This window comes from Musca vetustissima, unplaced genomic scaffold (genome assembly GCF_032173495.1).
Source record: "Musca vetustissima isolate MV318-11 ecotype Yass unplaced genomic scaffold, APGP_CSIRO_Mvet_v1 utg6013, whole genome shotgun sequence".
Lineage (NCBI taxonomy): Eukaryota > Metazoa > Arthropoda > Insecta > Diptera > Muscidae > Musca > Musca vetustissima.
The window spans coordinates 1,106,731-1,125,009 of record NW_026889308.1 but is presented as its reverse complement, the minus strand read 5'-3'; the positions used below and the strand labels follow the sequence as shown (position 1 = coordinate 1,125,009).

The window sequence follows — 18,279 nt, the reverse complement described above, 5'->3', positions numbered from 1 at the left end:
TGTATGCATGTGTGTGAGCGAGCGAGTAACGGAGGTCTTACAGAAACGAAATAAATACAACAACAACAATTACATTCAGCGGAATTGCAAGAAAAGTTACATAAATGGCATAGAACAGATTGGAGGGGAATCCGAAGATTGTCTAATGTCGTTTTAATGGAAGACATGTGGACACTAGGGTTACAAATTTACGAATGTTCACATGTATGTATGTGCAATTCTGAATTCCAACTTGGAGTAGTCAATCGTATGGATGATTAGTTGATGTATGTATACAACTTCTAGGACAGTGCCACAAATGTTTGTCGGTATGTTTGTAGATACACAATATTCTATTTCATATATATGTATATATACATATATGTGTGTGTGCGAAAATGTTGTTTAGAACGTTGTACCATTTAAAATGAAATCATTCTCACTGCCAATTTCCTCTTTGTAGACTCACTTTCTTTTTGTTATTTATTTGCTATTATTTTATTGCACCAACGACGACTAATTCCGTAATTTTACGTTCGCTCCTATATTCCGACCGTTCACGACAAAGCTCTACGACAAACTAAAACAGAGTAAATGTACGAGTCTCTCCGCGTATCTTGTAAATAGATTAAGTAACCGTTATTTCACCGTTAAAGGATATGTAAAATTGGAAGAAGGGTGCTTCTTATATATACACGTCTGCCAGTTGTTGCGCCGTTAGTTTTTGTTGCGTATACGTAGTTGCCATTTAGTTGTTGGCGCGTTGAAGCTTTCTCTTTCGCTCTTCGAACTAACAGCCCTACCTAAAATTTAACTAGCTCGTTCGACGTTTTTCACCACAATAGTAGAACCCATGTGTTTATAGGAATGTTACCGAAATACGTTGAGCGTACAAAATTTCACGTTGAACAATTTCAACTTTGACAGAACGTATTTTTTGTTTTTATTTTCTTTTGTTGAAAATAAAAACAAAACATTCAAAAAATATGAAATTTGAATGTGAACATAAAATTTTTGGATTAAATTTTCAATTTTGTTTGGCGGTTTCTATTATTTGCTTGAAGATATGGATTCGACGTATTTGGGTAATACGGCCGTACACAACATTTTGCAAAAATGGGGAAGTTGATTTTTTCTGTACGCCCCGTCGGATAATACATATTCGTTGTAATACATATTCCCTGCAAGCATTTGGAAGTGAGTTTCTAACTCCATCTCCAAATAATTATCTACTTCGACACTTCTTTTTTGTAAAAGAGTGATACTTCGTAATTTTACAATAACAAATGAATTGTTATCCAATTTCTATCGTCTATAGTAACTACTTAGTTAAATGAAAGAAGATGGAAATTCGATAGCTTCGCCGTTGTATAAATATTTGTCATTGAATAAAAATTTTTGGATATAACTGAATTTTCATTATAAAAAATCTTCGGCCTGAAACATTTTTGATTGCTGTATCAAATAATATAGAAAGACGCGGAAACGTATTACTGACAGCTTTCCCTTAAATTCAATAATGGGCACAAATAATAAAGGTATATTTTATAATACAAACTGCAAACATAAATTCTGAAATATACATACATATATATTTTATGCAGAAAATGTAATATACTTAGATCATACCAATGGTCAGCAAATGATTTATCATCAAATGTCAACCATTAAACAAGGTAATTTGAGTTATATAATTATTATTATTAATTGATCAATTGATTTAACTATATAATTTTTTAAAAGCCGCTGCCGCCGATTATCAGTACATAAAACGGTCAAATTGATTAATAATCATTTTTTATGTTTAACCAGTAAGGAAAATACTAAAGTCGGACTGGGCCGACTATATGATACCCTTCACCACTTTGGGTATATTAACATATGTATCCTAACAGACGACGCGTTTTGTTATAAATATATATCTGAACCGATTTCAGGGAAACTTGCCAGAGACTAATTTATATAACATCAGTACGTTGTGTCAATCGGCCTAGCTATGGATCTTTCACGAAGCTTAGCACATCATTCTAGACTTAATTCAGTATCCTATACCAAAATTCGTGAAAATTGAAAGATATGTAGGGACTTTGGTGCACCATTTACCTTAAATCGGACGAAAATATATAGGGGAGCTATATCTAAATCTGAACCGATTTTTCCCAATTTCAATAGGGTTCGTCCTTGATCCAAACAAATGTGCTGTGCCAAATTTCATCCAATTCGAATCATAAATGCGACCTGTACATTGTTTACAATTTAACATGGACAGACAGACAGACGGACGGGCGGACATGCATAAATCGACTTAGAAAGTGATTCTATGCATATTAAAATTAATTAAAATTAAATTAAAAACTAAAGCACTTTTTATGCAATACTTACATATAATTATCTTAAATCTTAAAGATGTTAAAAGTCGGAGTGTTTATGAGCATCAAATTGAAATAAAAAGTCTAAAAGAAACCATGGACAACTTTTTAAAGGAAACTAACAAAAATCAAATCAACATATTTTACACGCTCGGGATAGAATACACAAAAAACAACCAAAGACTGTAAATCAATAAAATTGTTGAAAAATTAACTATTACAGTATTTTTCGGTTAATTGAACCTACGGTTAATTGGTGTCCACGCTTTATTGAATGTTTATTTCATTTCAAAGTAAGCGGCGGATGATTGGTTCCTCGGTTAATTGAACAAAAATTTGTGCAAATTTTGATGTGCAATTAACTACTGTATTATAAATTAACTTGTTTTTAGCTTTGCTTAATTTTAACTTCAATTTTATGTTTGTTTAGCTTTAAATGTTCGAATTTGTATGCATAATATACGTGAATCATTATTATTGCAATTACTCATTCAAACAAGTATTTTATTTCCTTTGGGTATCAAAATTGATATTGAAGAAATGAAGCACGCATTCGTCACATCTTAAACGTATCTTCTTAGTGAAAGTTGAAAGCAACTAAGGCGATAATATTTAAGGTAACAAAACAGTGTCAGTTTGAAGTGTCGCTTTATTAACTTCAAATTGTGACGAAGAAGATACTTTTTAAAGGTAACGAGTACGTGGTTCATTTCTTCCCAAACGGTATAACTTATTTGTTAAAAATACGATATCGCCTACGAGTGTTTTCATCGTCTGGTAGTAACTTTTTGGATATTTTTTGGATAGAAAATGCTTGCTGGGTTTTCTTGTATAAAGGATCCCATACACTATACATCATGCCGTACAGCATTTATCATAGTATGTGTTATTTTTTGAAAGTTTACTTATGTATGTGTGACACACACAATGCATTAAGAAAATCAAAATAGTTTTGATTTTGAAAATGAACCCCTATCAATCTGGTGAATAATATTCATTTTGAAAGTTGTCAGTAAATAATTTTGTGTACAAAAATAATAAAATTGTGACGGAATAAAAAACAATTGAATTTACGACTCAAAATCGATGGGACAAAAATCGATTTTATGGGATAGTGATTGAAGAGTTTCCCATACACTAGTCAATCTCACATATACAAAAAGGGGTTCATCGGCATGACGGCATGATTTATAGTGTATGGGGCCCTTAAAATGTCAATTTATAAAGGAATATCAGAGTCAAACTTGATTTTGGACGCCGTTCTTTTATAACCAAATAGACCACGCCTGAAGTCCTCCTATAAGTTTAACCCTTTAGATAAACTTGTACTAACAGATTTCGTAAATCCACATCATATGAAGATAGAAAGTTATTGCATGCAATTTTCCGTAAATAACGGGGTTTCTTAAAAAGAAAATGGATTTGAAAAATTAAAATTATTCTGTAAAATTGATCTAAATTGTCTTCAATTTGAAGCATATTGCCCATGGTACAATTATAAAAGGTAACAGCAAATCCCAGCTGATTTGATTCCAACGTAATACTAGTGTCAATATGAATTTGACAAATTATGTTTTTAAAAATCACCCAACAGGAAAATTGGGACGGATACAATTTGAAATTGTTCATTATTAAATGTGCTCCCGTATTCAATTTACTCAATCTGCCTGCTGGGAAAGTTTCAGAAAGCAAATCTTTCTTGAAGGAATAACTCGCTATTCCCAGCATTTTCATATGTGTTACACATATATATGGCAATGGCTCAATTAAAGGAAAGATGTGGAAGCGATAGAAATATAAATTTGATAGATTTTCATTCATGTTTTTCAATTTTTATTTTGAGGATTCGAAAATATTTCATTTTCAAAATAAAAATAAATTGATGATAATTTGTTTGTTTACATTTTTCTGTCAAATGAGTTGACACTAGTAGAACTTACAACAACAAATTTCCATGTGGTTGTTGTATCGTTTTTTGTACAACAACACTTGCTGTTACCTTTTATTATTATACCATGCATATTGCCCAAAACCGGCACAATTTTGCGTAAAAGCGGATTTACATATAACATTTGATCATAATTAAAGGACGAATCAGGGTTTATTTCCTTAATCAGGCTAAATTTACCATACAAAATTAAATCATCGTGCGGCATGGTTTATTTTAAATCATGATCGAAATCATTATACAACTGAGATGCAACGGGGTTTTTGTGCGAACAAATACAACTCTCTCACAATGTACCAAAATTTGCAACCGTTTTCACATGTTGTTTGTTTTTAAATTTAACGGTTACCAAATACAAAAATTAAATAACAATTATTTATAGAATTTTTGTGTTTTTCTTTGTTTTTTTTTTTTTTTTTTTGAATTTCCAAACGATCGCACCATTGCAAAAACATTTCCATTGTTGTAATTCTTCGTTTCATGTTCAAATTGCAAACAAATATTTTTGCAGCAAATTTATAATTTTGTATGGGTTTATTTCCTTAATCAGGCTAAATTTACCATACAAAATTAAATCATCGTGCGGCATGGTTTATTTTAAATCATGATCGAAATCATTATACAACTGAGATGCAACGGGGTTTTTGTGCGAACAAATACAACTCTCTCACAATGTACCAAAATTTGCAACCGTTTTCACATGTTGTTTGTTTTTAAATTTAACGGTTACCAAATACAAAAATTAAATAACAATTATTTATAGAATTTTTGTGTTTTTCTTTGTTTTTTTTTTTTTTTTTTTTTGAATTTCCAAACGATCGCACCATTGCAAAAACATTTCCATTGTTGTAATTCTTCGTTTCATGTTCAAATTGCAAACAAATATTTTTGCAGCAAATTTATAATTTTGTATGTATACTAACAAACATCAGCTGATCCGTATTTAGATCATGATTAAAGGTATGTGTAAACAATTAGGGTGTATTTCTGGATTTCGTTATTCGAGTCGATTTAAAATCGTATATGTAAATGTACTTTAAGTTACCATACAAAAATAAATCATTTACTTTAAACAACGCCCGAACAAACCAAACCATGCTATACAATCCTGTTTTGTGCCAAAAAGATTAACTACACTTTTTGAAAAATATAAAATATATTTATATAATAAAATATATATAAAAAATAAATAAAATATTAAACAATTCTTTAAAATGCAAACACTTTTGACGTTTTTTCTTTCTTTTGTATTTTGATTCGCAAATTTGACAAAGAAAAATTTGCTAGCGGAAAAACAAGCGAAAATTTCAACAGATAAAACTAAATATTTGCCAAATAAAAATACATTATTTAGCTATTTTGCCACTAAACACATGATATGCGTACATTTTGAAGGAAGATATTTTTCTTTAAATTTTGAAAGCTGAATGCTGTCAAAGGCAATTTTATGAAAAAAGCGGAAACATATGATTGTATGAGACTACCTTGTATAATTATGGCATGCGCAGTAAGTAATAAAATTTATTGAGTCTTCTTTGGAGTCTTCTCGGAGTTTTGCACTTATTGGGATTGGTGTTGAGAGTTTCTCTCTCTCTCTCATTGGTAAATTGTGAATTGAGTTGGAAAGCATTACCACAGGTAGGAACAAAAAGTACGAAAAGGTACCTAAAATTCTACTTCAAATGATAATAAATCATAATTATCGAGAAATATTGGCCAGTATTTATACAAGTTATTTGCATAAATAATATATGTTATAATTTAAGCGTAAATGTATTCACGAATAATAAAAAAATCTACTTTTTGTTTTGGCATTTTTATGTCAATTCGTACCTTTTGTGAACAAAAAGTACGCTTGTTACAAAATTAAAAATTACGCAACTCTAGTTACTCTCTCAAGAGAGAAAAACTCTCACCACCAATCCCAATAAGTGTAAAACCCCACTTTGTTTACAATTTGTTGTACATCCTTATCGATAACAACAATATATATAATGTCTCGATTAACTGTCAAAGTGCGTAATTTCTACTTGAATTCGATGTACAGTGTTGCCAACCATGTGAAAAATTATAAGGAAACATTTGACAGATAATCGAGATAAAAACAAAGTTTTTTGTTTTGATACATCACCTTATTATTGCATCATGGTTCGGTGTACACACAATAAGGTGATGCATCAACACAAAAACCTTTGGTTTTGTCTCGATTATCTGTCAAATTTTTTCATATAATATTTCAAATGGTGGCAACACTGCACGTCGAATTCAAGTAGAATTGCCCACTTTGACGAATTGATAAATTGTAAAAGTATCAAAATAAAGTTAAAAGGTGTCGAAAACACATTACTGGTCGGTTCCCGTACTACAAGAATCTACTACTTTTTACTACGATAACGAATTTTCCTTTATGATATCGAAGAAAATACTAAAATCTAGTAGATTCTTGTAGTACGAGAACAGACCATACAAAAATTTTTTTTTTGTTTTTTTTTTCATGGTTCCGACTATGATGCAATAATAAGGTGATGTATACCAACAAAAACCTTTGTTTTTGTCTCGATTACCTGTCAAAATTTTCCCTATAATATTTCAAATGGTTGGCAACACTGCACATCGAGTTCAAATAGCAAGGTAGATATATAAGGTAGCCGCGTCGGCGAATTGGGAACATGATATTTCAAAATTGTTATCAAGGCGAATAAATATGAATTCGCCTTCTATTTTTCCACCAATCAGAACAAAGCATTTTTGGAGTTTTATAAAATATTTATTTACCTTATTTAAATTTGTGTGCTTTTATGCAAATTGTAAATTTATGAATTAAAAATAGCATAAAAGATAAAAATTATTCGTTAACGTAACAAGCATACCAAACAACATACATATGTGGAAATCTAAGGTTCGAAATAACCAAATGATTAAAATCGGGACGTACATATCATTGTATGGAATTGAACATAGAGTTTTGCAAGGAAATTTGCATTCGATAAAAAACCAAAATGCCAAACTGAACTCTAACAATGCTTAACAATAAAACTCCAGAATGTAGTTCTGGTTTCCTTTATCAATATCCTTAGCATATGTGTTGTCTATTCTGATGGTCTCATTTGAAGATTAACGCTTCGCTCTTCTATTATTGATATTGTTTGTAATATGGTATATAATGAAAGGATTTTTACGTGAAATACGCCGCCAATCATTATAGAAAGTCCAAAACAATAGATTCTTATAAAAATCCAAAACCCTCTTCTCTTGTAATAGTAATGGTCTTCCTATAGTAGTTCATGTGAAGGTATCCTAGACATGACTTATATTTTTTGTTTCTTCAGAATTTGTCTTCTTTCATTTTTAGTTTTTCTTTTTTTGACGGCGATTTCAAGAACAACAATTTTTTGTGGCATATAATGTTACCATCAGCTGGCTTGACACGGTTACCTTATTAATATACCTTGTCAAATAGAAATTACCCACTTTGACAGTTAATGAAGACATCAGCTGCGCTAAATGTACTACCTATTCATTGTGCCATGGTTCCGACAAACACAATATTCGAATACCGTAATCTTAGACGGGTAATCAATATTTTAACAACACACATTCACACTCAAATCAAAACAGTGCAACGGTGAATCGAACGGTGTGAGTGTAAATCCAATAGATAAGATACGCAATCCACCGATTGATTTCTTGTGTATCGCACAACCAACAAAAATTGTTTGTTTTTACGAACGAAGAATTTACCCAAAAATGTACATCTTTATTCCTATCGTAGAAACAGGTGGCGGCCGGTCGGTCAGTCAGTGCTATTCATTTGGTAAAGTCAGTCTATTCATTTGGTAAAAAATAAACTAGTAGTTGACTATCTTGACGAAAATGGATGGTCGGAGTAAAAATATTAGGCGAAGAGTAAACACGCCTAATGCCGATCAAAGTACAACCGATCCGCTACTACGGCAAACACAAACGGCTGATGAGGTGAGTTTTCGTTCGATACCTATATTTCATACATGATAGATTTGAAAAACTTAATTTGAATGATAAGATAGGTGTGTAGTAAGTCTAGATACGGGTGCTATTTTGAGGACAAAATATGTTTAATTATTAATTCGGTTATACTCGACTCTTTTTTATGATTTATTACAGAACGCGGGACTGAAAAGTATATTTGTCACTCGCAATAGAATCAAGTGGTATTGGAGCCCCGTGTTCCTTTCATTGTGGTTGATTCTGTACTTTACGGTTGCTATACCGGCATTTCATCGTCTGCCCAAACCTCTAAATATCAAAGATGAAGCCAAATATCCAGATCGGTTTATAGCCGAAAGAGCGGAAATTAACCTGCAGAAATTAATTGAGCTGGGACCACGGGTTGTCGGTAGTGATGCTAACGAGAAAGGAGCTATAAAATACTTTCATGCATATGTTCAAAAGCTCAAGAGTGAAGCAAAGGATGTTTACGAAATTGAAACAGATGTTCAAATTGCATCCGGCAGCTACGTACATTGGGAAATGGTAAATATGTACCAAAATATACAGAACTTTGTGATAAAAATCGGACCTAAAGGCTACAACGGGACATCGTATTTGTTGGTAAATTGCCATTATGACTCAGTTCCTAGTGGACCTGGTGCTGGTGATGATGGTGCAATGGTTGCCATCATGTTGGAAACTATACGTGTGTTATCGAAAGCCGACAAACCTTTGAGAAACCCGGTGGTTTTTCTATTCAATGGTGCAGAAGAAAATCCGCTACAAGCTTCACACGCATTCATCACACAACACAAATGGGCCAAATATTGCAAGTAAGTAGAGTGCAGTCTTCCTTTTTATTCTATTAATTACATTTTCCTAAAAAGGGCATTGATTAACTTGGATTCCGCTGGTAATGGGGGTCGGGAAATTCTATTCCAATCTGGACCAAATCATCCTTGGTTGATGAAGGTGGGTAAAACGTGCAGAACTCTTTTCTGTGAGTTTTCTTCAGCTGATTAATTTACTTTATAAAATGTAGCATTACAGAAATGCAATTGTCCATCCGTACGCCTCGACAGTAGCAGAAGAAATGTTCCAGAGACACTTTATTCCATCAGATACAGATTTTCGCATTTTCAGAGATCACGGAAAGGTGCCCGGTGAGTTGTCCATTTGGTATCATATAGTAAAGATGTTTACATGTACACATTTTGAAGTTATTTCATTACTCCGACAAATATATGTTAGAATGTCTACAATAAACACAACACTGTAAACATTCATTAAAATAGAAAATATTAATGATAAAAGAGAACTAGAAATAATCTTCACCATGTCAAAAGTTCTTTACACTGTTTACCATAAACCCACATTTTAAATTTTGTTACGTTCTAACGTAAATGCCGTTTAAGGTCTGGATATGGCTCATCAATACAATGGTTATGTCTACCATACACGCTTTGATCGCCCCGAAATTTTACCACGAGGTAGCTTACAGAATACTGGCGATAACGTGCTGGCCTTGGTGAAAGAAATAGCTAATGCTCCCGAATTAGAGGATACTTCGGTAAGTGGTGCATTGAATAAAGTAATACTTGTCAATTCGTTTTAATTCTTCAAAAACTTTTATTAGAAATATGCTGAGGGACATACGATTTTCTTCGATGTGATGGGATCATTTTTAGTATTCTACACTGAAACCGAGGGCGTAATTTTAAATATTGTTGTCTGTTTGACAGCTATTGCTGCTTGCGGATATTCCTTCTTCCAAATGTCAAATTGTACTGGTTTCAAATTGCGCCATGTTCTGAGGCGCTCTTTCAATACATTCTTTGTTCAGGTCATCGCCGTCGTAGTGGCGGCCGCTTTAGTTTTCATAATGGGCATATTTATGGACCTAATTCACCTACCAATGTCTTGGTTTACACATTCGTGGCTGATATTGGGTTTATATTTCTGCCCCCTGTTTTTCGGTTTCGCGATTATTCCTGCATTATATTTCCAATATACCAAAGATGTATGTATATCTGGCTTTATTGGAATGCAAATAGTTGAACGTTTATTTACCTCATTTAGGATCGCTTTCCAATGGGTTACCGCGTGCAGCTTTTGCTACATTGCCATTGTCTGTTCCTGTCAGTGCTGACCTTGCTTATGACGATTTGTAAGATTCGATCAGCCTTCATGTTTACCATATCAATTTTATTCTACACCACTGCGTTGATAATCAATTTGGCAACTAAACTTCACAATAAACGTAAGTCTCCTGCTGACCATGGAGTAAAACTCTTAAGAACGATTAAACAATTATGATTATTTATTACAGCTATGGCTTGGATGATTCCGCATATTATCTGTGGCATTCCACCGTTTATTTTTTATGCATATTTGTCACATGGATTCTTTGTTACATTTATTCCGATGACTGGACGTTTTGGAGCTTCTGTAAATCCAGATCTAATCATTTGCGCCTTTACTGTTGGTGTGGGCATATTGACGGGTGGTTTTATGGTATGTTCTACTCAATAACGATGTTAATTTGTAATTATCCAGGCTTATTGTATTTTTTTAGATTCCATGTTTGAATTTGTTCAGAAAATCTAAGACTATTATTTGCGCTTTGCTCGGCATAACGTTGATTTGTTTGGTTATAGCAGCCACTCCATTAGGCTTCCCTTACAGAGCAGAAACAAATGTCCAAAGGTTTTCTATTTTACACACACGTCGCACATTCCGCGATATGCACAACGAAGTGCGCCGAGTCGAAACGGGATATTATATTTTGCCTCAGGATAGACGGACATATTCTGTTAAAAGTAAGCACCATTATGACTCATATGTTGAAAAAAAATCAAAATAATCTTTATAATAACAGATCATGCAATTAATATGACATTGGCGGCACCAATAATGGACGATTGCGAAAAAGAAATGTTATGTGGGTTACCGCTGTACAATCATAGATGGCATAAGTCAAGGTTGGTTAGGATTTTTGCCCAGAGACTGTGACCCCACATGCTTTAAACTCATTTTGTATTCTTTTAGGGAGTCTAGTATCTGGATACCTGGACCAGACCCCTCGTTTGATCAGACACCTGTCATTAATATTACTTCAAAAAATCAAATAAGTAAAACGAAAATACGTTATGATTTTGAATTAACAGGTCCTGATCATATGGGTATATTTATACAACCTTTAAACGGAAGCAAGGTGATTGAATGGTCTTTCCATTGGACACCTTTGCGTATGGGATGGGAACCACCCTACTTCATTTATTTCTCATATGGAATCAATGGTGATCCTTTGAAATTTTGGTTGGAAATCGAGGTAAGTCATTAAAATATGCTTATATCGTTAGTTTTGGCTTATTTCTCTTACGTTTACAGAAAAAGGACGGTGATTGGAGTAAACCAAACGTAGAAATTGGTATAGGTGGTCATTGGAATCATCATGAAGATAAGCAAACCCCCGAATTTAGAAAATTCCTCGCCAGTTTTCCAAAATTTGTCGACCCAATTGCTTGGCCGGCTTCATATGATACTTGGATGTTTTAGTAATCCACTAATGTCCGATTGTTTGGTGTTTTCATAATTTAAGAGTATTTTATGTATATGTTAACTAGTTAATAAACTACAAATATATATGTATATGAAGTCCTGTATGTTATATGAGCACCAGATCTCATGTTATCGATGGATTAGTAAATAGCTATGAAGTAACGTCCAATGGAGTGATTTCGTTACTTTTCCTAATGAATGTTCTAATCGCCAGTTTTTATTATTTTATTACATATACATATCGTTTATGGTGGATTTTGATAAGATTTCGACAGCCTTTGCCCATTATATTAAAATGAATTTAGTATCGATTGAGGCGTTCGTTGGGTCAGTAGCTAAAATGAAAGAGAGCTTCGACGTTAATCCAGATCCCGAAGGATTTGTTAAATCTAAAAAAATAAATTGGTACTGGTCTCCCGTATTCTGCGTTTTCTGGTTTGTACTTTTCTACGCCGTAGTGATACCGAGTTTTTTCTCTTATCCCGAAACCAAATTGATACGTGACGAACGCCATCATCCAGATGAATTTATTGGGGAAAGGGCCCAGCTGCAATTGCTCGGCTTGTCCTCGATTGGGGTAAAACTTTCGGGCACAGTCGAGAATGAAGTTTATGCAATACAGTTTTTGTTGAATGAAATTGAAAAGATAAAATCGACATCGCGCCACGAGCTATATGATATTGAAGTAGATGTTCAATATTCATCGGGAGATTTTGAGCTTTGGGGCATGGCTACATCATATCATAATGTCTCCAACGTCATTGTAAAATTGTCGCCAAAAAATACACGAAGTAAATCGTATTTGTTGATAAATTCCCACTTCGATTCAGAAGTAGCGTCACCCGCAGCTGCCGATGCTGGAGTAATGATTGTGGTTATGCTAGAGGTTTTGCGTGTAATTTCCTCGTCGGAAAAGGAATTGAAAAATCCAATTGTCTTCTTGTTTAACGGCGCGGAAGAAAGTAATCTCTTAGCAGCTCATGGCTTTATAACACAACATAAATGGGCACCATACTGCAAGTAAGTTTTACTCTATTGATCGCACATTTTTATAAGAATATGACCGAATGTATAAATAATTTTAGCTTATATATAGCATTCAAAATTGATGACAAATTTAACATAAAAATTACCATTGTTGTTCTTGAATTGTAAGGGATTTCTCTATGCAGTTGATGTCCCGCCACTTTAATTACAATTAATTTATTTTAATAATTTACAAAATATTTGGGTAATAACAAATGTAAAAAAATTGCATGGGTGAGAGGTCCGCGATATCATCCTCTTTGGCTATAAAAATAGCGTACGACCTAATCTTAGACCTACACAATCTAAACACCACATTTTATCAAAACCGTTCAAGACATTTCGGAGGAATATTTATACAAACGCTGAGCCATGAGACTTTTCGATGTATTAATAAATGTATTTATATCTATATATATATATATTATAGAGCACTAATTAATCTGGACTCCACTGGCTCCGGTGGTAAAGAAGTTCTCTTCCAAACAGGTCCTAATCACCCATGGCTCATTAAGGTTGGTACATTCCATGGTACAATAGTACAAGGTATCATTTGCAAAATACAATAAAATATATAACAGTTTTTTTCATTTGATATAGTTTCAACATTTTGGTATATGACTTTGAAATAACATAAACTAAATTAATTTGTAAGCTGATATAACATACCTTGTATTATTATACCATTGTTCATATTAAGTTTGACAACTATTTGAAATTGCTAACATTCGATTGCATGTTGCAGTACTATAAGAAATCTGCACGCCATCCGTTTGCTACAACATTGGCCGAAGAACTCTTTCAAAATAACTTTGTGCCATCCGATACGGACTTTCGTATATTTCGTGATCACGGCGGCGTGCCTGGCTTAGATATGGCACATGCTCTCAATGGTTACATATATCATACGAAATATGACAATTTCCATAATTTAGAACGGGGAACATACCAAACTACCGGAGACAATGTGCTTGCTTTAACATGGGCTCTTGCAAATGCAGAAGAATTGACTAATCCCGAAGTAAGAATAAATATATCAAATTTGCTATGTAAATCCTGTAAAAAGATAATTTACTCCTCATCCTGAACTAATGTGTATTTTTTTGTAGGTGCACGCTGAGGGTCATGTGGTTTTCTACGATTTTTTGGGTTGGTTTATGTTGGCCTATACAAAGACAACGGGCACAATTATTAACGTTGGGATCAGTTGCTGTGCCATTATATTCATTTTCCTCAGTGTTTTTCTAATGTCTGGAAAGGACAGTAAAGGAGATGCCCAACCGTTTTATATTCAGTTTTTTGTCATAATAATTTGCCAGCTTATTACAGTTGGGGTTGCAGCCGGTTCCACGATTTTGGTTGCTGTTATTATTGACGCTCTGAGTATAACGCAGTCCTGGTATAGTGCGACGTGGCTAATTTTTGGTTTCTATTTTTGTCCCATGTTCTTTGTGATGTCTATGGGGCCTGGGCTATATATACGCTGGACTAAAAATAAGGTAACTTTTTTGGCCATACCTTGCTTATAAATAACTTATTATAACACACTTGTTATTTAAAACGAAGGATGATGACAGTTCTTATCGTATTTTAATGGATCGGACACCAAGCGAATAAGTTGACTCGAATTTTAAAATAAAAAATGAACAATTTGTCACTGTTATAAAATTGAGAGTTACACGACTAGTCATGGCATAACTATACGGTAGTCTCATTTAAGAAATGCATATATCAATTTCAAATAGAATGAAAAAAAAACATATAATGTTACGCATGGCGATTGGCAAATTTTCAACAAATTAAAAAAATATTTTTTTTGAAGCTGCACATTTTTCTCAAGATTTAAATATGAATGTTAAATATGAATGTGTTTAAATATGAATATAATGTTACGCATGGCGATTGGCAAATTTTCAACAAATTAAAAAAATATTTTTTTTGAAGCTGCACATTTTTCTCAAGATTTAAATATGAATGTTGCTATTTATATGTATGGGTTTTATAGGCAGGGAACTTAATAATATTAATAAATATAAATTATTCAAAAGATTTGCGTACATTTCGAGGAAAAGCAAATTTACGAAAAAATTGGAAACGTATGACTGCATGACGACTAGAATTTATATGAAACATAAATATTGACTCAGTATATTACATTGCATAAATATAGGATCTCACTACGTTTTTTATCCCATAGAACTCAATGCATCTGGACAATATCATTATATGTTTTATGCATGCCCATTGCTTAATTTTGGCTGTCATCTGTATGGTAATGACAGGCCTCGGTATACGGTCCTCTTTCTTTGTCATGCTGGCTGTATTCTTCTATACAATTTCAATAATCATAAATATGTCACTTTCCAAAATGACCAAACGTAAGTTTGCATATTCATTGCGCCACAAAGGAAATACAAATATATGTTAGAAATAATGGTTTGTTTGTTGCAGGGGATTACTATTTCGTTATTCATTGCATATGTCAAATAATGCCGTTCTGGTTTTACACCTATATGGCATTTGTGTTTCTGACATTTTTCATACCCATGCAGGGACGTGATGGTCCCACCAATAAACCTGAGTTGTTGCTGTCAGTCTTTTGCGTTATCTGTTCATTGCACTTTGCCGGTTTCATTGTAAGTATTTACGCATAGCTGCGATGTGGGCGGATGCTAACTGAATTCGATGTCCTCTGCAACTTTTTAGATGCCTATCTTGAATAAGTTCAAGAAATCAGAAGCTATTACCTCGATTTTCGCTGTTTTGTGTGTACTGTTTGTGATACTTGCTGCGACACCTGTTGGTTTCCCATATATCAAAGATGTCCATCCACAGCGGTTTTACGTCTTGGTAAGGATTTTCGCAAATGTATAGAACTGAGTTATGGATAAAATTGGAATATAAAGAATATTTTTTTTCTTGTTAGCATACAGAACGCATTATTCACGATAACTCGGGAATGGTGATTAAAAACGATACCGGCTTCTACGTTCAACCAGTGGATACAAGACCATACAGCTTGGATGACACTACTCTCGCGAATGCATTACCGCAATCTTGGACAGATGAGGAGTGTGCCACGGAAATGTTTTGTGGTTTACCATTGTATAGTTCGAGATGGAGAAACTGGATGTAAGGAAATAGTTTTTTTGTAGAAGTAGTTTTTGTAAATGTTTATATATTTGCAGAAACTCCACAAAATGGGTACCGGCCAGACCTCCTCATTTCGTTATAGCCACCGAACTAAAATTACTATCCAAAACATATCAGGGACCCACAAAGCTGCTATATCAATTCTCACTGAAAGCTGCAGATAGAGTAGTCATTTACATTGAACCACATGCAGGCAATAAAATAGTAAATTGGTCATTTAATCGAGTTCCTTTAGATGAGGGTTTTGAGACGCCATATTTTGCATATCATGTCTACTCCATGGACGAGACGCCGTTCCGATTTTGGATAGAAGTAGAGGTATGCTTACGGATGTTTTGCTTTGAATTGTATTTTTACGAGAACTTGTTTTACAGAGAGACGCTATACTGACCGGCCCCTCATTCCGTTTGGGCATAGGAGCTCATCTTCTTTATCACACCCATACTTACACTACTGAGTTCAAGGACTTTTTGACTTCATTCCCAGATTGGGCCTACCCCACTCATTGGGTTGCCGCCTACGAAAGTTGGCATTTCTAGAGCGTAGCTTGAAATATAGAAGACCTTGTTCAAAGTAAAATGGAAAACAAAATATACTTCAAAATGAAACACCCGAATTTGTATTCTTTTATTTAAATTTATATTTGCTTCGTTGCAATGTTTACGTTTGCACGATTCCATGCATTTTATATATGACGGACATTAAGTGGGCCATACACCTCAAACATGTGCGTTCGATCGGTGTGAAACTTGTAGTCCACACACGTCAAATGGATCCACAAAACTTAATTTCGTATTTATTTTTGAAGCGTGAAGATGGTCAGCGATAGTGATGATGGAAACAAATACCATAGATTCTAGGAATAACTAGCTGTGGTGGAATGCGAAAATCAAAAACATATTCTTAAAGCTTCAAGCCATTTTGACAACGTTATAAAAACAAATCAGGTTCCGTTGGGAAATAAATTCGTTAAATGAGCATCCAATGAAACGTTTGACATACTGAGAAATGTGGTCTCTTCTTTGGAAAACAAAACGTACAACAGAATTAACAATTCTGAGCAAACGAACAAGTTGAACACCATTATCTCCTGACACCACCTCCAAGCCATACAAAATTGTAGATATGACCAGTCCGGCTAACTTCCAAAATGTATCAATTCAATGTTTGCATAAAATAACACTACGGGATTTAAACTTCGTACACATGCAAAATTACCAAACGTTGTAACTATGAACTTTAAACGGCTTTCAACGGCTGCAAAAAATGATTTCGTCATATTTTTGTAATTCATCAGAATCTCAAAAAAAAAAAAAAACAGTCAAACTTCCCCCTCCACGATGTGTTTATAAAAGTTATTTAAAAGAATGAAATTAAAAAAAATAATAATAATCCTTAAACCATTACAAAAAGAAAGATCTTTCCAATGAACAACCTTAAAAATGCATTTATTTGCTAGACGTACTTATTTAGCTGGCTTATGACAGAATGGTTGTTCCATAAGCCGAGCTTGAAAAATATTCCCAAGCGCGTCGGTCTTGTGCACTTATTATCCCATTATAAAGGCAATTTTCCGAGATGTTGTCTTCTACTTGATCTTTTCATCGGATTCGGATCTTCCGGAAATTTTTTTCTCTCAAACAATCCAAAAGCTGCCTCATCTGCTTGCGCAAGTACCCACGTTTCTTTTGCTGCAGTTTGTGGGTAATTCTTTGCCATTGGGTGCCAAGGAGTGCTTTTCGACGCCGAGTTTCCGTGTTACATTAGATCGCACCATTGCTGCTACATTAATACGTCGGAGCATGGGTGCAAATAAGACTGATGTGGAAGAACTTCGCTTTTATTCGGATTATAGCAATACGCTCATCTACTGAAGTGAATCTGGAGACAAGGTCTTTTATTCTCCTATTAACCATAAATCCGCAGCCAAATTCATGTCACGTTTCATGGCAGCTATAATACTGGGCGTAACCATCTGATCTACTTACGCCGGTTTTATAGTTCTTATGGGTGAACTCGCGCCACATATCAGCTCACTATTTCAACGGATGTTGAAAGTAGCTATTTCAGGTGACACCGCGGGGAGGTCAGTGTCTACAATTGAGATGAAAGAGGGACCAAGATAAGTCTGGATTTCGCCATGTTAAAATCAGAGCCTTTGTTTGGTATCTATCATCTCCTATGTACTAGACATTATTATTTTTACTAAAATTATACTTTTGCGAATCCAAATTTGGTACCAGTTTGTACACATTAGTACGAATTTCCAAATCT

General features: G+C 34.0%; 2 protein-coding genes across 2 annotated transcripts; both read left to right on the top strand.

The window, feature by feature from the left end:
- The first annotated feature begins 8,169 nt into the window (after positions 1-8,169).
- LOC133337036 (endoplasmic reticulum metallopeptidase 1) lies at positions 8,170-11,823 on the top strand. Its single transcript, XM_061545300.1, has 12 exons — positions 8,170-8,271; positions 8,440-9,098; positions 9,153-9,237; positions 9,308-9,428; positions 9,681-9,835; positions 9,902-10,285; positions 10,345-10,525; positions 10,595-10,779; positions 10,841-11,084; positions 11,144-11,246; positions 11,314-11,596; positions 11,656-11,823. Exons 1-12 carry the CDS (start codon positions 8,170-8,172, stop codon positions 11,821-11,823), a joined length of 2,670 nt encoding a protein of 889 aa, XP_061401284.1.
- A 343-nt stretch (positions 11,824-12,166) lies between these two features.
- On the top strand, positions 12,167-16,544 carry LOC133337035 (endoplasmic reticulum metallopeptidase 1). The gene is made up of 10 exons (XM_061545299.1): positions 12,167-12,846; positions 13,283-13,367; positions 13,598-13,873; positions 13,962-14,351; positions 15,050-15,230; positions 15,304-15,488; positions 15,559-15,702; positions 15,779-15,984; positions 16,041-16,323; positions 16,380-16,544. Exons 1-10 carry the CDS (start codon positions 12,167-12,169, stop codon positions 16,542-16,544), a joined length of 2,595 nt encoding a protein of 864 aa, XP_061401283.1.
- Positions 16,545-18,279: the final 1,735 nt, after the last annotated feature.